At 40.1% G+C, this 22,558-nt stretch overlaps 1 protein-coding gene across 2 annotated transcripts in view; it reads left to right on the top strand.

Annotated features, from left to right (window-relative positions):
- Positions 1-18,957, top strand: part of LOC106817282 — a 31,808-nt gene extending 12,851 nt beyond the window's left edge. Inside the window, exons 8-26 of one of the 2 annotated variants that reach the window (XM_014821941.1) lie at positions 549-703; positions 2,799-2,997; positions 3,437-3,548; positions 3,972-4,106; positions 4,378-4,494; positions 4,687-4,777; positions 5,576-5,783; positions 6,072-6,204; positions 6,377-6,539; positions 6,904-7,085; positions 7,608-7,698; positions 8,413-8,547; positions 10,281-10,410; positions 10,859-10,943; positions 11,965-12,146; positions 12,286-12,358; positions 14,737-14,889; positions 17,124-17,235; positions 17,600-18,957. In XM_014821941.1, coding sequence (XP_014677427.1) covers positions 549-703; positions 2,799-2,997; positions 3,437-3,548; positions 3,972-4,106; positions 4,378-4,494; positions 4,687-4,777; positions 5,576-5,783; positions 6,072-6,204; positions 6,377-6,539; positions 6,904-7,085; positions 7,608-7,698; positions 8,413-8,547; positions 10,281-10,410; positions 10,859-10,943; positions 11,965-12,146; positions 12,286-12,358; positions 14,737-14,889; positions 17,124-17,235; positions 17,600-17,646 — 2,503 coding nt within the window. In that variant the 3' untranslated portion in view covers positions 17,647-18,957. Of the gene's footprint in view, positions 1-548; positions 704-2,798; positions 2,998-3,436; positions 3,549-3,971; positions 4,107-4,377; positions 4,495-4,686; positions 4,778-5,575; positions 5,784-6,071; positions 6,205-6,376; positions 6,540-6,903; positions 7,086-7,607; positions 7,699-8,412; positions 8,548-10,280; positions 10,411-10,858; positions 10,944-11,964; positions 12,147-12,285; positions 12,359-14,736; positions 14,890-17,123; positions 17,236-17,501 lie in introns of both variants that reach the window. The other variant, XM_014821940.1, reaches the window with a different exon arrangement.
- The last annotated feature ends 3,601 nt before the right edge of the window (positions 18,958-22,558 follow it).

The raw sequence follows: 22,558 nt of genomic DNA, 5'->3' as shown, positions 1-22,558 counted from the left end.
ACGACTACAGTTTGATTGCAACGACGGTGGTGCCACTCAAAGCGCACGATCTGATAAGTTGCGCAAAACCACTTTCCAGCCAAGGGCTACAGACTGAAGGTGTTTCTTATTTATTCATTTAAAAGCAAAAGGATTGTAATATCTTATAAACGACATATAGTTTTACTTATAATATGGATAAATTTGTCCTAAAATGAACATCGTTCGGTTAAATAGCATTTAGGTATAAATATAATTGCACCTTTGTGATTAGCCCTCGGTCTGTAACGTGCAAAATAAATTGGCAAATACGCAACTTTTTCGGGGTGGCAGCACGGTCGCGGGTGTCAATGGCGCCGTTCAAATTTCGTAGCGTTGATATGTAATTAATTATAACAATTAAATTAGGTATCTGGTAACAAGTACGTGTGGGTATAGACGATTTGTTATACAGTAAGTACAGTTGTATGCAGTAAAATCCTAGAGGCTACTGTCCCTTTAAAGTGTAAATCTCAATTCGTAGCATGTGTTATTCATCCGTACATCAGTTGTCTACTGTATATTTGTAGAATCATGTACACAGAGTGCTCCCCAGATCTCTGCCCTTGTTTTGACGCATGTGCTAACCAGCGGATACAGCGGCACCAGTGGGAAGTGGGTTTGGAGAAGTTCTACACAGAAGACCGCGGCCACGGCATCAGGACATCTTTAACCATTAAGGAAGGTGTGTATTCACTTTGTCTGCACCCAACCTGAGGATTACTGTACGAGTGTATGCAGATGGAACAAGAAAGCATTTTTACCTTGGGAATCGGATGCATAAGAGCTGGTAAGCCTTGACCTACACTTAAGTTTAGCGCCCATGGATCCTGATTATTATGGTGTTGTTAATAGAACTTGGAATTAATCTAAATGGTTTGCCTTTCCTGTGTACATGCCAAACTCATGGTGTCGTGACTCACAATGGTGTCATGTACAACTCGGCATTGGTATGACCCCAGATTACTCTAAATGCTAGTGCCACTCACATTAACGTGCACACATGGTATGTTGTATACATATATACCATGTATACACACAGGGTATTAGCCAGGAATGAGTATTGTGCGAGTGCAGAAAAATTATATTGAAGTGCAATTTTTGTGTGTCTCAGACATACCGCCATAGGCAGTCTTCGTGAACGCTGTAGCACGGGGGGGGGGGCTTACTCCAGAATTGTTTTTGGCCGTGCAGTTTCAAAACTGACCGTGCAAATCACGGCTGCACGGCTCGCTGGCTAATACGTTGTATACACATTGTACATAGGTTGTTGTATATGCAAATGTGCTCTTTGACTGCAAAGAATGTCAAAAAGTGATGTGCATGTAGTGCGAGTTTTATTTTAGCTCAGCTGACGAAGTCGGAAGCAGCTTGTAGAATCGCATGATTGTCTGTCCGTCCATCCGTCCGTCAGCAGTTGGGCACAAATCTTAATCGCTCGACGTACGGTCTTTATATTCGGGACGTTGGGGGGATCGCGAAAAAGACTCGGTATGTCGAATTTGGGGGTCAAGGATCAAAGGTCAAGATGTGTCAATGAAGGGGGAATATTTCCCCCTTAACTTAAGGTATAGGAGGAAATACGGAATTGTGGCACAAATCTCAACGGCTCGACCTACGCTCTGAATATTCGATGTATAGTGTGATGGGGAGGAAACCCATCACCAGTGCGAAATTGGAGGTCACAGGTCAAAGGGCAGTGGGGGAAAGGTCAGATATCAGACATTTTCTGAGGACATGGTCTAACGGACCAAGTGCAAAACTTTTTTGTTTCAGCGCTGACCTACCATTTCTATCACTTTATTGAAAGGACCATGAAATGTACTTTCCGCTGACGTGCGAAGAGCAAGTGTCTGATAACCTTTTGACCCTCAAGAGGAGGGTTAAACATGGATTTGTTGACTATTAACAAAGGACTGAACTGCTTTTGCTATTGTTGATGTGAGGCTACAGTTGCACAGTTCAATTGCAAAGGCAAATGTTGGTTTTAAACAAGGTTTACGCTCCTTAAATCATATTATTTTCTAAAGATTGCCTGGCAACCTGCAATGCAGATGTGTTAACTCACAGCTGAGCAAAATTCTCGCCTGCTTGAATATACTTGGATTTTAGCCGGTAGGATTTCAGAAACTCAATGGAGTGAGGTTATCACGCACGAAGGGCGATGCCATCTTTGATTATTGATAACACTTGCACGCGCCATCTCACGGCACCTGCTTTTGCTATTAGTTAGAGCTCCCTCTACCCGCCCCCTCCCCCCACCCTCTCCCACCACCACCACTACGCTCGCGCTCGACACATATCCATGATAACATGTTAATATAGTGAAGTCATTAAAGTTACATAGCTGTATCTTTATTACTGTACTACCGGTATAGCAAAGCCTAGCTATCATAGATTTTAGATCTGTATTAGTAGTATCCTAGATTTATGCTCTGAGCGCGAACGCGGTGGCGGGAGGGCACACTTGATTCGGTTGCCAGTGAGTTTATCAGAAGAATACCCAGCTACAGTACACGTCAGTTGAGCGCTGTCGCTCTGCGGCACTTGTTATAATTATATCGGTGACATAGTACTACTATAATGCATTACATATCTGCCTGCCTGCCTTCCTGTCTGCCTACCTAGCTACCTACCTACCTTCCTGCCTACCTACCTACCTAGCTAGCTAGTATATACATTACTATTATATACACTACGATTATGTACTATGTCTTGTTTGTCTTCTATTCACTGATCATACTACTAGTTAAGTTTGCATTCTATCACGCGTGCTGCAGGTGACTTCATATTGGAGTACGTGGGTGAGGTGGTCAGTGAGCAGGAGTTTCGACGACGCATGACCGAGGTCTACCACAATGCACCGCACCACTACTGCCTGAACCTCGACAGTGGAACGTACATCGATGGATACCGCTACGGAGCCGAGGGTCGCTTCGTCAACCACTCATGCGATCCGAACTGTGAGATGCAGAAATGGTACTCGGAACACGCCACTCATGAACTAAAAACTGATATATTGAGATTATCTTAACCTTCTTGTTGTTTATTTATTTATTTTTAGCTATTTTATTTTCTAAATATTAGTTAGTTATATAGTCTAATATTACTAGTTGGTAGTGTTGTCACACACAGTATACTAGCATCATTTTGACTGCACCTCGGTAAATTGTCAGTTTGGTCTTTTTTCAAGGGGAAATGAGTTTCTTATGTCTCTTTGCCCTGCATTAGTATAAGTTTCAGGTAAACTTGTCATGCAGAAAAACTGCAACAGAGTTTTTCGTATACTTGTAATTTTTAGGTAAATTTTTTCAATGAGCATGTGTGGTGTAAGAACAAGTTTTCTCTATAAACGTTTGGTGCATTACGTGTCAGTTGTATGCATTTCTGATGTCGTCGTGGCATTGCTTGCTTGCAGGTCAGTGAATGGCATGTATAGGATGTGCTTGTTTGCACTTCGGAACATCGAGCCCGGAGAGGAGCTCAGCTATAACTACAACTTCCACGATTTCAACTCTGATGCCAAACAGGTGAGGATCGTGCTGCATGTTTTTTTCCTCTGTGAGAGGCATGCCAGCTCGTTTAAGTCAACCAATATACGATGTGGCATTTGTGGGATGATATGAGGTCATGTGCACAGTGTCACAGTGCATCAGACTAGCTGATGACAACACACATCTTATAGCTACTAGACTTGTTGAAAAGATCACACTTATAATTACTTAGAGAAACAAGCTAGTCATTTGTCACATGTACATTTCTAGATGTTTACTTGAAGTGAGCTGTAGACTGAAAACATCGGCCGAATTCGTAAATTTTCTGAAAAACGATTGATGGTTTCGATTATCCGCAGTAGAAATTTTCCCATATGCGTTACCTTTGACATATTGTTGACTTTCTTCTGCCACAAAAAGTGACGACCTTCAATGGCTTCCTCTGGTTTTTTTCTACAGGAGTGCAAGTGTGGGAGTGCAAACTGTAGTGGCTTTCTCGGTGGCAGGATTTGGCCAAAACTGAATGGACTCTTACCAAGAAACCTACAGCCTGTATCTGTGATTAAAAACACCAAGCAGCGTCCAGGCCGAAAGGTGAGAATGGAGCGATAAATACTTTATGATGGAGCAAAAGATATGATGTGTCAGTAGACATCTTCAAAAGAATGTACTTGGTTGTATATATATATACATATGTAAACATGCAATTGTTATTGTAATCGTCCCTGTACCACTTAATACACATTTTGCACCTGTGGTCTCTGCTGTACAAACTGGACAGATGCGGGTCTTGAACGACCACTTGCTGATTTTTTTTCCCATTTATTGGTGGCCAGTTGTTAGTTGCTCATTACTTTTGTTGCAGGGCTCTGGCAGACCGTCCAAATCTTCCCAGCAGCAGCTGTCGCGCCGCCCAATGTCTTTCCGTGAACGAGCGTATGTGCTGGACCATCGTTGCTTTTTGCTGCGCAATGTGGAGAAGGTAGTTAGCCCATCCCCTCCCGTGACTATCAAGGCAGAAATCTGTCGAGGAAAATAGCCACGTAGAGAAAGCTCTGCATGGATGAATTCCAATACGAATTTGGCTTACTGTTAATCAATGTGAGATGGAACGTTTTAATTTAACACAGTCCTTGTACTTTTTAAGAATTTATTGTAAAATGTTTGCATGTAGGTTAAAGAGAGTTGTAGACTGCAAGCATTGCAGCCAGAGGGAGGTGAGAGAGGCAGCGATGGAGCACGGGATAGAAAGCCGAATAAAGCAGGTATTACGCTGACTCTGATCTGTCAAACTTCTAGTAACTTTTGATCTTCCTAATCCTTTCTGTGATACTTGTGCCCCCAAACGTTATTTCATTTTTAGCTCACCTTGACATCGTCAAGATGAGCTATTGCCGTGGGGCGTCGTACGTCCATCCGTCCGTCCGTCCGTCCCCCGTCCGTCAACATTTGGCTACGGTCAATGATAACTTGAGAACCGTTTGACCCACATGTTTCAAATTGCATACAGTTGTTACTCCTATGGGAGAGATGTGAACGTCCTATTTTGGAGCACGCCAGTTGACCTACTTTCGAGCCACGCCTACTTTTTGGCAAAAATGGAAATGTCCATAAGTCAGTTCAGGTTCAACGGATTTTGCTCATTTTTGGTATGTGAATGAATAAGGACTGGCTCCAAAACATATCACAGGGGTTTTGATACTTTTTTTAAATTATGCAAATTAGGTAGATTTTGGCAATTTTACTACGCATTTCAGTGTCTGCCTACGGTCAACGATAACTTAAGAACCATTTGACAAAACAGTGAAATTTATATTGGTATAAAACAGGGAATAAGGACATTTGATCACATTTCGGTCCATCATAAATGAAACACTTACCAAATTTTAAATATCATCTCTCTCTTCTATTACACCCAAGGTGACCTATAGTGTCATTGACACTTTCATCTAATTAAGTATCTGAAACTGTTGTTTGTACTAAGTTTGCTCCCAACTTTGCTCCTCATCTCCCCAAGTGATGCTATAAAGTAGTAGTCAAACGATAATGTCTGCTCGGTTTAGATGTCTTCATGGCGCAGTTCACGGCATTGAAGACTGCACGGTCTGTGAAAACCCGGAGATTGGCGTTGGCTGAAGGGAACACAGAGTTGACAAAGACTGCACGACTTGCTCAGGTGTTCAAGGACATTTTCATTGTGGTTTCCACAGAAAAAAGTGCTGACAACACTGTCATGGCAATGCCCTTGTTCACCTTGCCTTCTAGAAAAAGGTGAGCACCTCAGTTTATAATATATTTGCAGTCCACTGAGAAAACTGCATGGATAAGCAAACCTAGTTGCCACATTTGATCACCACAAAGATATGTACTCTTGTAACTTGTTTAACTATCGTCAGCTGTAGTTGTGTCCATGCTATCAGTGTATCGTCTTGCTACATTGCCATTATGTAAATTGTCGCATTTTCACGATGCATGATAAACAGGGCTGGTGCGTACTGGAACAGTGATAATCTTAATAAACCAATTCGCGATAAAAATGGTACACATGTTCATTTTCAGAAATGCGGACTTCTATGAGAAGATCAAGGATCCCATCTGTCTGAACCAGATCGAGAATAAAATCATGACTGGCCACTACAAGACTATAGCCATGTTTGATCAGGATATGTACAAGCTGTTCCGCAATGCTCAGGTGGTTTTTCACGGAATGCTCTAAAATAATGCTATTAGTTGGTGATTGATTAGTAATTGCCCTACTTTTTGCTGCCATTGTTGCCAACACTTTTATCACGCATGCCTCAATCACTCTGTAGTGTATGCTTTGCCATGGTATGTATCTGACAGCACATTTTGTTCACATGCAGAAGTACCACGGTGAAGACTCCGCCATCAGCAGGGCCGTGTCCAGACTGCAGTCCGTCTACCAATCAGCGAAACTCGACTCAAGCACGTACTTTGAAGATATCTTGGGCGAAGAATTTCATGGAGCAAAGACCAGCCGAGGCCGAAAGAACACAAAGGAGGGTGGTGCGTAGCAATGCTTGCACTGCTTGTATTTTGTTTTTGAAGTAACACAAACATGTCATTTTTACACCATTAGGACTTTGTACAACCAAGGATCTTCCTGGTTACAAAAACTGCATTCCTGAAAAATGCATGAAAGCAACATTTTGTCCTGTAAACCCCATTGTACTATACACTTCTTCTATTATCTATTTAATCGATATACCTTCCTCTGATGTATGAAATTGTCAGTTCGGAAATGCTGCACATATTTTACCTGGACATTGTTTGTAATCTGAGCCTTCGTAACGGGGGGGGGGAATTTGTGCGGATGTCTATTTTGCGATATCATATAAATGCATTCAAATGCTGCTTCTATCTTGTGTAGCGTACCTTGAGAACTCAGATGATGGTGATATCATCCGCTGCCTGTGTAATATCTACAAGGATGAGGGGCTCATGGTGCAGTGTGAGAAATGCCTCAAGTGGCAGCATGCCGACTGCATGGGTGTGACGGGAGCCGAGGACAACTACATGTGTGAGCTGTGCTCACCTCGTCCATGCAGCAAGGTAATATCAGCAACGTCGAAGCACCAGGAGAACGACGTCAGAACAATTAGTGATGATTAGACCACTCCTGATTCTAATGTTTTGTCCTAAAGCATCATCGAATTAAATCCCAACTATAATGTGGTGACATTTTAATTAAAACATTATGAATGTTTTAATTAAAAAGGCAATAAAATGTTATGATGAAATTTTCATACGGAATCTTAGTAAGGTAAACAGTTGTATTGAAGCCCCCTATTATTGATCATGATATCTTGTCTGATAATATCATAACCATGATGTGATGATGACTGTGGTCATGAGTTGTCTCTAACCTTTCTGTTGTACTTTATACTTTCCTTTGTTCTTAAATTTACATGAGCTCAAAAATGGCTTTGGCTAATATGTTTCCAATCAATTCAAGATGCTTGCAGCATAGCAGTACCTTTGTGCGATGTAAGGCATGCTCACAGCACACGTAAATTCAGTGGGCACATGCTGGCGTGGGATTGGATTCATTTTCTACTTCCTTGCATGTTGCAGGAGGTTCCTATGACACCACAGCCGATGTATGCGATGCCAGGGTGTATTTATTACATGACACTTATGAGGGATGAGCTGCAAATAAGACAAGGTTTGTGCCATAATTTATTTCTGTGCTCAATTAGTTTTTTGAACTATGGTTGGCTACTACTCTAAAGGTGATGTGCTGTTGACACATAATAAAAATTTATATCAGGTAGTAATGTATAGCATTCCACAAGGATGCACATTTAGTACAGTGAAGCTTGGGGTATGTGTAATGAAGCAAATTCAGCCACTCTCATTCATGAGAAATCACGCAGGCAGATTCGGTGACAGAACCTGGCCTCGGGTGACAAATCACTTGCGGGCCTCATTAATGCCAAGGCAGCACACGTAAGTAGGGCAGTGGTCTCTCCCTTCCCTATGGAAAGTAAAGAAAGTGGACGTGCTGACCAAACGCGTGACATACGTAAGTCACGTGGTTCGGCCAGCCTAATTAGAATGAAAATCTGAATAAAAAGGCACGTTTTAGAGCAGAGAGGCAGAGTCGTCTACGCTAGATTTGTGAGTATTACTTGGTGATTGCATTGACTTGTTTGCTTGTTATGTATATGTGTGTTAAACTCCTTTGAGACTGCTAACCTATCTTGAGAGTTGTGTATGTGTTATGTTCACCGTCTATACCCTTAAATGCGTAACTCTATATATCTTTTACTATTATCTGTAAGTTTACTATTACTAAATTTTCTGTTGGAAATAATGTGATGTTATATCACTGATATAGGAAGGGATAGTGTGATGACTTGATTTGTTATTATTCTAGGTGACTGCGTGTACCTGCTTAGGGAACGACCTCCAAAGGCTGGAACGACGCCTGCAACCCCGGCAGCAGCAGTGGCACCTGGTGGTGGAGATGGCATCCATCACAGTCCCATTTTTAATCCGAAAGCATTAGCAGGTAAATTATTTTTCTCGAGCGGGCGTATTTGTATTCAAATTACATTTATTTGTTCGTTATTTTTGATTTTTGATTTTTGATTTGGTTACATTTATTTGTTGGATATTTTCCTAAATAAATGCACAATCAAGAAAAATACCGAAATATAGTCTCATCTAGTAATTATTCATTATTTGCCATTTTATATACTGCAAACTGCTATACTTAACTGCAGTACTTAATCAGTCACACCTTCACTATTCATAGTGAAGGTGTGACTGATTTTAAAAGTACTGCAGGATATGGGTTATGGCAGTTTGCGGTATATAAAATGGCAAATAATGCAGCAACTTTTTTTGTATTGTGATAATTCCGTTAAAATTGGAAACCACCAGACAAAAGTACATGTCATTGTGTGACGTAGTGGTTCGAGCCTGGTTTCCATTTCTCTGTTGCTTAATTCAAATTACCGTTAACAAAGTGTCGGGACAGGGTCTCGAGAGAAACAAGTGGCATCATCGTGTAACCACATCAATTCGAAGTCAACAAACAAATTTTACTCATTGCATATTTTGGTAAAAGTAATGATGTACGAGTAACGATGAAGCGCGCCACATCAAGGACGCGCTAGGTAAATGCTGCTACCCCAATTGGGCACTAGACAAAGTGTCCAAAGAGATGAACACTGAACGGGTCTGATCAACATCCTATAAGAAAACCTCCACTGAGAAACCGAAGGCGATGATTGTCCTACCATATGTCAGAGGCGTCATGGACGTAGTTCAATGTCACCTAAAAAATGCAGGCGTGGCATCAACAATTAAACCGCTTGAGACCTTAAAAAGGCATTTAGTACACCCTAAGGACAGAACAGATATACACAACATTACAGACTGTGCCTACAAGATACCGTGTGCAATGTGTCACAGTGTGGAAAAAGTTATATTGGAGAAACCCGCCTTAAAGAACATAAAAAGGACGTAGACACCGTAGCTCCCAAATCTTTCACAAGGGCGCAACGCAAACAGTCGGCATAACGAAATAACAAAATCTGCGATCACGGACCATGTAGCGACCGCCAATCACACCATCGATTGGGATAATTCGAAGCTTATCGATCGCGAGCCAATCAAAATCAGGCGCTGGATTAAGTAAGCCATCTGGATCAGCAAGACCCCGAACATCTACTGTGATGAGGGGGGATACAGACTCCGTCACGTGTGGACCAAGCTGTTGGCCACTACACCATCTGGTGGTCAAAACTAATAACTTCAGTCAGCTTTGAGAAAGCATTCTGATAAGAGGTGAAACGTCAGCAGTACGTTTTGAATCAAAACGGTTGTGTAAAAATTAACCAAGAAAGATCTATTACCTACCAACCGAATGAACTTATTTAATTAATGATGTACGAATATTTTAAGACATGTTAGCCTTACTTTAGGCATTTCCCGTTACACAAGCAATACATGTAAGTATTGTAATAGTTGGAAAAATATGTAATAATTGTCGGACAGCTTGCAATCATTACTTTAAATCACCAAGCCAAAACAAGTGCTTCAGTGAGTTTGCCAGTAAAATTAGGCAAATCAGTTAATCAATATAAAGTTTCCGTTCTAAATAGAACACATTGAGGTTGTAGTTAATTGGTCTCCTCCTGTTTATGTGCCTGCCACCTACCAAGTTATTTCAAGTTAGTCACAATGCATTTTAGTTACAATGCATTCACTCTTGCAATATGCTTACGTGTTTTATAGATTGCAGCCCAGGTTCTATCACTGCTACAGGAAGTGCTACACATACTTACCCTACATTCAGGGATATTCATGAGTTTGACAAGAGTCAAGTTGACATATTCAGAGTAGAAAAGCTGTGGAAAAATGACAAGTAAGTTGAGTAAGCAGTGCTAAAGATGCCTGTAATTACCTCCGCCCACGGAGTGGATGAGGTTATGTGATCGCTCTCGTGTAGTGTGTTCGTGTGTTAGTGTGTTCGCGCGATCGATATTATTGCGTCGAGTCAGCAGCCGGCCAGTCAGTCGGCAGCAGCCAGCAGCGAGCGGTGAGCCAACTCGTAACACATACATGTTACATGGGGCGTATGGCGTATGTCGCTGGCGGAGGTATGCACTCCGTGAGTGCCCTCTGTCTAGTTATGCCTGTTATGTTGTTTGTACACATTTTCTAGATAGAGTTTATTACTCAAACATCACATTTACCTTGATTGGCTCAGTCATATTAAAGGTGATAAACCTTGACCTCTCTTGAGTCACTAGATAGTCATTCACCAGTGCAGTATTATATTGCATCTGTTTCTATTGCTGTTCTTCGTATAGGGGCGACAAGTTTGTGTTCGGGCACCACTACTATAGACCGCATGAGACCTACCATGAACCATCAAGGCGCTTCTTTCCTAACGAGGTTAGTATATATAGTGTCTATGTGCAGTACTTTTTGATTGCTATCCGTGCACCTTACAAGCAAGATTAGCTCATATGTGTAGATGGTTAAAAATTTCAGGCCCGGTCTCCTGACTATAATAAACTCAAACAGCTTGTAACATTCGACTAAAGATGTATTGTTTACACATTTTAGTGATGCGAGTTAGATTTTGGTAGTTTTTGTTTCCCAATTGTGAATAACTCTATAAAATGTTGGAATGCTTGCCATGTTTCGGAATGAAAAACGCCGGTCAAGAAAACTACATTACAAATGTTTCATATGGCATGAGCGACAGAAGTAAAAAACAATATTTGAAGGAATTATTTCCAAATCTTTGTTTTTAAATGGACAATATGGGAAAAATATATAGTGAAATAGAGTCTCACCTAATAGCTGATATGTTACATACTACACCAACTTGAAAAGAACTAAGAATTTATGTTATAGCATTGAAAAATGGAATTGAATACGTCGTAACACCATAAATGATACGTGGTATATTTGATGATAGTGACAATTAATTTGCAACTGGCATTTTCAAAACAAGTGAGCCTAATTCAAACAAAAGGGCATCTGATTCCGTAAAGTGAACGTGGTGCATTTATTTACATTGCTTTTTCTTGGCCGATGTCTTGCGCTAGCGCGAGAAAGTCTGAGGTTCGCAATAAAACGGCTGCGGAAATCAAAACCAGTAATCAAAATTCGAACCGTACATGTTTTGGTTAATATAGCTAAGTACAACGATTCTAAGACATGTTAGCGTTACTCTAGACAGTTGCTGTTACTCAAGCAATAACGTTAAGTGTCGTAAAAGTGAGGAAAACACGAGACCGGTTGGAAATTATCTTTGAAATCCTTGCTTTAACAGATGACATTTTTCTTTTGACTCCTGCAGTTTCTACGTGAATAAATATACAAGTCATCGGGTGCAGGTTTCATGGTGTTGATATGACGTACGTTTGTGGTACAGTTGCCTTACGAGCCTGTTTTACTCATACAGGTGTTTCGGGTCCCACTGTACGAGATAATACCGCTCGATTCCATCGTTGGTGTCTGCTGTGTCATGGATCTGGCCACATACTGCAGGGGTTGTCCTGTAGGTATGGCAGCCAATGACTGCTACATCTGCGAGTACAGGTTGGATAAGACGGCACGCCTGTTCAACAAAATCTCAAGAATCAGGTGTGTTGATTGCAAAAGCGAACCTTAGCAATATAAATTTGTTTATTTTTTTAGTATTGACAGAATGTTGCAGGCCCTAAAGGAAACTGTGTAGGTTGCTACTAAAAAAATATTTACAAATATTTTTGCATAATTTCAGGTACCCAATCTGTACAAAGTCGTATGCATTCAACTTCTTTGAGAAGAAGTTGCAGCCTAAACGAACTTATTCGGTAAGAATAAATTATTATACATATTTATTACCTTATTGCAGATTTTAGTGTATATATTATTTGCTTTAGTCTTTATTTGTGAATGTTGAATGAGCATAATAAGTAATACCATACTAAAATGCAAATTACTAATGCACTTGTAAGGAGATAATATGAAACCCTAATGAGAATTGGACACGTATAAAGCATTGCTGTTGGGCCCCTGATGTTTTTCTGTTTCCATATTTCAGTCCTTTGACACCAATGTGTATCTGTACCAATATGTTGTCTAAGTTTACACGTGGTACATATAACAATAATTGTATATGTGTGTGTGTGTGTGTGTGTGTGCTGCGTGCGTGCGTGCGTGCGTGCGTGCGTGCGTGCGTGCGTGCGTGCGTGTGTGTGTACAATTGTATAATTATGTATATACACATACGTACGTATGCAGCAGGCACGCACACACACCATATATTGCCGGGAGAGAAAGAGAATAGGGGGATGAATACCAGAGAGAGAGAGAGAGAATATGAAGCAGATTGAATTAACTGATGTTTATTTATTCTTAATAACAAAATTTTCAGCCACCGGACAACGCAATGAACCACTAGAACATACTAACTAACCTTTAACATCATACTAGCAACTGTAGTTACGTACAGTGTACGTGAACTGTGATCACAGCTAGATGGTTAAAATTAGTGTTTTGAATAAATAAATGTCAGCTAATTCAATCTTGCTTTATATTCAAAATAATCTTTACCACCAAACATATATATATATCAAGAGTAGATAATAGGGAATAGTATGACACCGTTTTATCAGCGTTTTGCATGTTTTCAACTTGTAATTTATATCAATATGTGAATAAATATATTCAAACTTTACTTGTTTTCGCTCTATGATTCTCCCTTAATCATATGACACCACCAATTACCTGAAAATCGTTATGTGTCTTCAAAAAAGTTCTTTGAATACGACACGGTTTCACACAGTTTTACACAAATGGACGCATTTCCGCGGCCAAACTTTGGTATGGGATTAGTGTTTCTATTGTCTATGACGGAACGCTGGGGCTGTAGTGGATATTAGGTAAGCACAGTAACAGCAACTTGTTTTGCTTCCTTATCATCAGGAACACGATGGCAACACAGCTAAAATCAGCTGCTAGCGTCGCGTGAGCACACATGTATTTTTAGCACGCTGGAAACGCTACACCGCTGAATACAATTCGATGGCTAATAATCCCCAACAGCCCCAGCGTTCCGTTCATAGACAATAGAACACTAATCCATTTGTTAAAACTGATGTGAAACCGTGTCGTATTCAAAGAAACTTTTTGAAGAACAACATACGATTTTCAGGTAAATTGTGGTGTCATATGATTAAAGGCATAATTCGACCATCGATTATGCAAAGTTGACGAATGCTACAGTAACTGGGCACCTGTGTAGTTAAATAGTACATTACCTTATAGCAAACGCGTATTAGTTGTGCAATATCACTGCTAATTACTTAAGAAATGTCTAATTGAAATCCGTAAGATTTTGGTAATCTGGCGACAACGCCTAAATTTATAGCCAACAAAATAAACATCGAGTTCGGGTTCGGTGGTGACGTCACATGTTGCTCCAGGATGTTGAGCATCGAATTGTTTGCCTCTAGTGTTATTATTTGCCTAGTTGCCACATATTATATGTTGCTTGTAATCTCAAGACTTCGTATTTCATTTATTCCGATCCCAAGAGTAAAACCATAACGTACGGAATGCGCACTCAGACTAAGCAAGGATCGCAATTGACTGACGCGCCGAGCCATACGCTGCGAAAATGTGGCGGCTGCACTATAATCTGTATGAACCGCCTCGCCGGTTCGACCGGTTACTGGCCGGCATTGACGCAGTTTGTACACTTGTCCAAACAACTGATTTGCTTGGATGCGGCCGATTTCATTAGGACATTCTTTAGTAATCCAGCAGTGACGCTAATTGGACAATAACTTAATACGCGTCTTGGCTCTATACGGGTTAATAGTACTTATTAACTAACACAAGCGTTCTCAGTTACTGTAGCATTCGTTAAAATTGCATAATCAATGGTCGAATTATGCCTTTAAGGGAGAATCATAGACGAAAACAAGGTAAAGTTTGAATATATTTATTCACATATTGAATAGAATATTTACAAGTTGAAAACTATGCAAAACGCTGTTAAAACGGTGTTCAATACTCTTCTCATATTATCTACTCTTGATATATATATATGTATTTATTTATTTATTTATTTATATGTATATGCATATGAGCATGGTGTATGTGTGTATGCATTTGCATGTGGATCCACAAGTATTGTGTGAGAATGTCCATTGTGAAAAACAGCCACCGTGTTTGTTTGTGACAGCCGCATGAGGTTCCGGACGATATCAGCGTCGACGTTCATGCGCGGGCTCAGAGTCTGGCTCTGGCAGCAAAACGCAGCATCAGCAACCGGCCCAACAGCGATGACGAGGACATCCCACTGGCCATTGTGAAGCAGCAGTCGCAGGAGGAGAAGGTGAGGATGTGTGGTCCTGCGTGTGGCAAGCAACCTAGTTTCTTTGTGGGTGTATACTCCTCTGTAAGCCTACCAACAATATAGTGTCTTTGTGGGTGTGTACTCATCTGTAGGCCTACCAACAATATAGTGCCTTGCTAAGTTTGTACTCCAAACTGTAAACCTACTAATAATGTAGTGTCTTCTTATAAAGCTTTATGCTCTGCAGTGGACAGGTCTTGATATCCAATTATTAGCTCATCTGACATAGTCAGATGCAGCTTGTAGAATCGGATGAGCGTGCGTCCGGCCGTCCATCCATCAACAGTTGGACACAAATCTTAACCGCTCGACGTCGGTCGCACGATATTGGGGGCGTGGCGGGGGGGGGGAATCTGAAAACGCAGTTGGGATGTCGAAGCTGGGGTCAAAGGTAAAGGTCAAGAGGTGGTAAAAGGAAGGGGGAAATTCCCTCCTTAACTTAAGGTATAGGAGGAAATTACGGAATTTGCGGCACAAATCTCAAACGGCTTGACCTAACGCTCTTAATATTCGATGTATAGTTGTGATGGGAGGAAACACATCACCAGCGTGAAATTGGAGGTCACAGGTCAAAAGGCAGTGGGGGAAAGGTCAGATATCAAGACATTTTCTGAGACATGGTCTAACGGAGCCGAGTGCAAAACTTTTTGGTTTCAGCGCTGACCTACCGTTTTTATCACTTTATTGAAAGGACCATGAAATCGACTTTCCTCTGACGTGCGAAGAGTAAGTGTCTGATAACCTTTTGACCCTCAAGAGGAGGGTTAAACATGGATTTGTTGACTGTTAACAAAGGACTGAACTGCTTTTGCTATATTAGAGCCCCCTGACATTTAGATCTGTATAGTAGTATCCTAGATATGTGCTCTGAGCGTGACAGCGGTGGCAGGAGGGCGCACTTGATTCGGTTGCCAGTGAGTTTATCAGAAGAATACCTGGCTACAGTACACGTCAGTTGAGCGCTGTCGCTCTGCGGCACTTGTTATACATGTTTTATGGTAAAGTTATGTATGAAATTAAAGTTTATTATTTGAAATTCAATACTGTTTGTCTGTTTTCAATATTCAGGAGTATCGTATCGAAAAGTATCGTATCGTGACCAAGTATCGTGATATGTATCGTATCGTGTCATCAGTGTATCGTTACACCCCTAGTAAGGAGGTGTCACTGGTCGTGCCCTCACTCCCCACGATAACCCCTGCGACATATGAACTTATTGCTATGCGGTCATAAAAACACTGGGCTGTGCCACAGGCCTCCTCAGCGGCTGCCTCGCTCCTGTGAATGCAGGGGAAACACTGGTATAGCATGGCATATACAATTCTGGTCAATTTAGTTGAAATAAATTTATTTCGGCGCCTGTTGTTGTTGCTGTTATTGTTGTAATAGCAACCAATTACTGATTTCACAGTTATCCACATATGAACAACATGATTTTCTTGCAGATGAACAAAAATTATTTGTGTTGTAATTCTGTGTGGTATGTAGCAAATATCGATTAATAACCTCTATTTGCAATTGCCTGCACACTTGCAGAATATGTTGTTTTGCAAGTTTGTGAGTTCATTGCAGATTGATTTTGGCAGCCTCATATAACATTTTAACAACCGTTTTTGCTTAGGTCACTGAATCTTTTAAATGCTTCACCCACGTTCTTTTAAATTCAATTGCAATAAATTTCGTTCTTTGGTTTGCATTTCGCATGCTGGGCATCCATGGATGAGATTTCCTCAGACTGAATGCTGGGCATTTTAAGTAGAATCTGTCAACATTTTAAACTGGAATCATGTCAATAACTTTGATACGACGAGCTTGCCAAGTGTCCAGTGTCCGTCTTCTTTTGTAATTTCTGTCCTCACAGGTGGTTGGTTTATCAAGCCCATCCAATATATATATATATATATATATATATTCATATTCATATTCACCACATTCATTACTTTCTTGCTTTCACTGCTATTGCATGTGCACGTAATCCTAACAAGCTACTGTGGCTGCACTACATCAAACTTTGTTTACTATGATATTCCTAGTTTCCTACCTCACTTTGTGCTGCAATATATTGATAGCAGAAAAAATATTAAAATTGTTTTTTTCCTTCCTTATCTCGCACATTATATATAGTAATATTGGGCTTGCATTTAAATAAAAATAGATCTTCAGTAACTAATTGCACTTGATGATAAATTACAGCAACATCACTTTATTTACAGAAGGCCAAAAAGAGGGAGCACCTCAACAGCCACCTGACTAAGCTACTCTTAAAGTTATCTAATGCTAAGAACCCACTCGATGTCACCTACCTACTGGAGACCAAACGTACACGTAAGAAACCCACACTGGCTGGCTTCACTTGAATTCATCCTGCAGAATCCTTTCTGGTTCACTTGGTTATCTTCCAAAAAAGATGACTCGTTCACCCAAATTCTTCCTGCAGGAAGCCTGGATCAGCAGGAATCTACCTGCTGAAGATGTGCCTAATGTAAAATCTGCCTGCAGGAAGCGTGGTTAACCTGAAATTCTTCTGCAGAAAGCTAGTCTCAACTGACACAAGCTATGGAAAACATGGTTCACCATTTCTGGTTTCACAGTTGAACCTGGGTTCAGCCAAAGGCCTCGCGTAGGAAACCGGGATTAATGTTTGCTGCACTACCAACCCTCATCTCCAGGTTTTCCCCTCACGTTACAGGAGAACAAACACCTGCCTACAGATGTGCTACTGACAAATACCCATGAGTAGCACGAAGTCACCTCGGAATTATGATGGAAGTGCTCCACCCAGAAATGGCCGGCTCAGTTTTGGGGGAGTATAATTTGTATGTTATATCGTTTTTACATATACATAATATACAGAGCAGTTTAAACATGGTAACTAGGCACTAGTTAGTAGCTACCCCCCCCCCAAATGGTGTTTCCACTCTGCCAAGATGTGTCACATTGTGCAACTGGACCATTCCTTGATGCACTGGTGTGTCACACTGTGTTACTAGGACACTTCAGTTTTATGGTAAGAAATGTGGAATGGCAGGTACATGACACGAGATTCTTGGCCTATTAAAGCAAGTTGGTTATGATTTTAAAACAATAAGTGCATTATGGTTGTGTTTATATCTAGTGCACTGCCTATAGGTACTAGTTACCTTTTGGTAGCTCGTAGATTTTGGTGTACCAGCCTGTATATTGTATACATTTTACAAGCAGTCTCGCTTCGTTTGGATTCAGAGCTTGGTGCTGAAAAATTCAAGCTTGAGATGGTCTCACTATGGGAATGGAATTTTAATTACATTGTTAGACAGATGTGGGTATCACGTCCAGAATATTTGTGAGATTAGGACAATGGTTGTGATTCTAGCTAGTAGTTGTGAAAAAGCACACCTAGTTAGCGAGCATACCATTGAAAATATGTATGTATGTAATTAGATAATATACTCCAAGCATAATTAAATATTTCTTTTACAATTTAATTGTACGTCTAGGTGAGCATAAGAAATAATTTTCATGGTGAAGCAATGCATGCAGATTCATGTTATTTGCAGTGTTATATTAATACCGCTGAAATAATTCTAATGGACGTAATTACTCGGTGGAAGGTTTTATAAATAGTAAAAAAAATTGAGGTGTTCATGCCAAGCTGAGTACAGCAGTTTATTATGTTGGTGTTTCGAAGCATGATGTCTTATTTTGACAATGTGATTACACTATTAACCGTGTATCCGAAGGTAACGTATACATTAAGTGTAAATATTGCAGTCTTACGTGATAGCACTTGCGTTTTTATTGGGACAATCTACTGTATATTCATTATTATTATTAGTATAGCAAATCCCATATTTTATCTTGATGTGAACCCTATGAATGTAATCGTGTTCAATTTGTTTTTGTACGGTTTGATTGTGAATTGTGTTTGTTGTACAGAGCGTTTTGTGTACATTTCCGTGTACATAATAATAGGATAGACCTACTTAAGCCCTGTCTCCCTGGGTACTGCCGGAACGTACCCTGGGTACGGTACGGTATACCGGAACGTACCCTGGTAACTTCTATATGCCGGACCGTACCTCGCCTACTCCACTAACGAGTCTAGGGTGTCGCCTACGCCTACTCCCTAACCCTAACCCTAACCCTAACCATATCAGATAGTTACCAGGGTACGTTCCGGTATACCGGACCGTACCCAGGGTACGTTCCGGCAGTACCAAGGGAGACATAGACCTTATGAGCCCTACTTAAACAACGTGACGAGTGTACATGCAGTGCCTGTCTAAACCTATAGTTAATACGAAGTAGTAAAACTGCTCTTCAGTTCTAGTTTATGTTGATGATGTTGTACGTACATTATCATACTCTATTCGTCGTGTACAGTACGGTAGTACACTAAAATAGCTACATATTCAACCACTGTATCTTATGAACATCACAGTCATCAGTGGAGCAGGTGTGATTTTGTATCATGTTAATGGTTACTATTATTTTTATTAAAATTACTGACTGTTCTTAAACGTTTGTTCGTCTGTGGCTATCTTGTGAACAAGTATTCTTGTTCTGACCATGGCTAGGTTAATGAATTAGTAATTGTAATTCATGTGTTCCTGTATGTTCATACACAGGTGATGTTCAAAACAGAGCAAGTGTTGGTACACGTCTCATAAGATCGTGAAGTGTTAGTTTCACCTGAAGAAACAAATCAGGATATAAGTGCAGTGTAAATGTTATGATATTTTGATAACTGTCGGCAGTGTGAAGAATTACATAAAGAAAATGCTGGTTGTGATGCCAGCTAAGAATCGAATTGACATTGTACCGTAGCGAAATTATTTGCACTCGGGGATTCAGGCTCAGTGCATTTTCGATACAATCCAAGCTATTAGTATTATGACGTCAGTATTGAATTTCACAATTTGATCGTCAGGAGTGAATTCGAAATGTAATTAAGTTTAAAAAAACCTGTTGTCCATGATTCATAGTATGATCATGAGCCAGTCAATGTTCATAACGACTAAATCAACGTGTAATGATAATTGGGTCCTATGCAGTGGGTCGTTCTACATTTTTTCATTGTGCTGATATGTGAACCTTGGTGTGCTCCGCTATTCGTAATGAAATTTGCATGTAGGGGAATATTTAGGGGAAAATTGTGATCATTTCTTACCGAGACTAGATACAGTATTGTGTCCAGCAGAACTCATTGTAGTATAGAATGTTAAATATGGTTATCTCTCTCCCTTCGATTCAGTGTTTTGGTAAGGATAAGGTTAGGGTTAGGGTAACACACTACGTGTAGAATATTGTAATTTGTATACATGTTTACTGTATTCTTTTGTCATAGGGATAGCGATGTTATTGTACATACGTGCGTGTATGTGTCTGCATGGGCATATGCGCGTGAGTGATTATGTATGTGTAGTAATGACTAGTCGTATGCTAAAAGTATTTCCTGCATATAATAAAGAAGCTTATCTAGATTGCTATATGAACTCTAATTCCCGTCTTGTGTTGTCTATTTGCTTTATGCTGTTTGATTTATATTAATGTTGTACAATTTTCATATATACTTGAAAAGCTGTATGTAGGCAAAGGCACTAAAAACCAAGCGTGAGGTTGTAAGAAATAATCTGTCTACGACATCACTGCTTATATTCTTCCACGACTTCTCTAGTTGCTTCTCAGACTGACTACCTTCCAAAAAAGGAACCCTTGCAAGAGGTACGAAGGACTGCACAGCTCTCTAATATGTTAGTAAAACTGCTAGGAAATGTTATCCAACGTATAGGTAGTGCATGTGTGCGTATAGTTTTTGTCAGCGTAATTCCTACCACAATTAACTCAACGCAATGTGAATTGAAAATTTATTGAGTAAAGTTAATACTCGGATATATGTCAGGGCCGTAGCTAGTGATGTCACGATCATCGATTATACTCGATCATCGGTTGAACAGTGGCTCGAACCAAGCGCTTAGTGATGTCACGATCATCGATTATACTCGATCATCGGTTGAACAGTGGCTCGAACCAAGCGCTTGGTTATCAAAATCCATAATCGATTTCATCGGAAAAAAAATCAAAATGAATGTAAAACTTGAACAAGAAAACTTGGAAAAGTGATGAGAATCAGAGATATTATCGCTACTATACAAGTTATCCTTTATTAACATACATGTATTATACACACAGTAGTAAACAGTGCAAAACAAACAGTAAACAAGGCTAAACAAGCACACGACGTTACACACACGCAGGCATTCAACACCCCGAGTAACCGATTGTAACCGATCGTCAGTTACTTGGGTCCAACCGATGATCGATTACGAAATTACAACCGATTGACAGCACTAGCCGTAGCTAGGGGTGCTAGCTGCTCCCCCTAGAAAAGTGTAGGTACATTACATGATCAATGGCAGTCACACAAATCGCACATGACTTTGTACCCCCCCCCCTGTTTAAATGTTTTAAATAGATCTTGATTTTTAAAAAGCCAATTGGGCTGTATAAAATTAATGTAACAAAACAAATGAAAACAAACAAATTGTGTCCCTATCTATAAATAAATGGCTCAATGACAATACTTTATCCTTGCATCTAGGAAAAACAAAGTATTATTTTCGGAACTATAAAGTCCGAAACTCGGGGATAATCCAAAGTTAGACATCAGATGTAATAGGGTGGCAATTGAACATAAAAACAGTTAAATATCTAGGAATAGACTTGGATGAATCCATGAGTGGTAAGGTAATGGGAAATAAGGTTGTAAAAAAAGTTAACAATAGATTGAAATTTCTTTTCAGAAAACCTAAGTATTTAAACACAGAATGTAAAGGATTACTAATTTCCGCCTTAATTCAATGTCATTTTGATTATGCATGCAGTATCTCATAATCTGGTACAGCAGTCTCACAAAGTGCACAAGGACCAAGTTTCAAGTGTGCCAAAATAGAGCCATGTTAGATTTGTTCTAAACTCAGGTACTAGAGCACACACAGGTGCTAGAGAGTTCAAGGCTGTAAATTGGGTACCAGTAGAGTACAGAGTAAGGCAACTAAAGGTTAATAGGGGTTTTAAAATATTACATAATCTCAGCCCACAGTATATGACAAAGGATTCATGTTAACATCTGAAGTCCACAGTTTCAATACAAGTGAACGTGAGATGTCTATATATTTAAACAAAGGGTAGGAAGCAGTGGGAAAAACTTATTTATACTGCAATTGAAGCTTGGAACTCTCTACCACAGCAAATTAGAGCAAATTCGATCTATACTAGTTTTAAGTAACTAGTGTTAAAAAATTTCTAATGGAAAAGGTCGAAACACTGGAGGCAGAACAGTATGATTTTCACTAATCCCATTCGGATTGTAATTAGGGTATAAGAAAAGTTTGTATATTACTATTAGGAGTGAATAATAATATATCTATCAATAATAGTATTATTATTCACTCCTGCTGGTATTATATCCCTACTAGTAGTAATACTAATAGTATTGCTAGGTGAAGAAAGTAGACCTTGCCTTTGCATTTGGTCTGAGTCATCATGCATGTGCAATGCCCCAATCTGCCAACACAGGGGCGTGTACAGGGAGGGTGGGGGGGGTCCAGGGGGTCTGGACCTCCCCCTTGCTCGCGCAGAAAACGCATCTAAGGGGGTCTAATTTCTA

This window comes from Priapulus caudatus, unplaced genomic scaffold (assembly GCF_000485595.1).
Source record: "Priapulus caudatus unplaced genomic scaffold, Priapulus_caudatus-5.0.1 Scaffold1662, whole genome shotgun sequence".
NCBI classification, from domain to species: Eukaryota; Metazoa; Priapulida; class Priapulimorpha; order Priapulimorphida; family Priapulidae; genus Priapulus; species Priapulus caudatus.
Note: the sequence above shows the minus strand (reverse complement) of the source record. Positions and strands in the feature narration are given on the sequence as shown.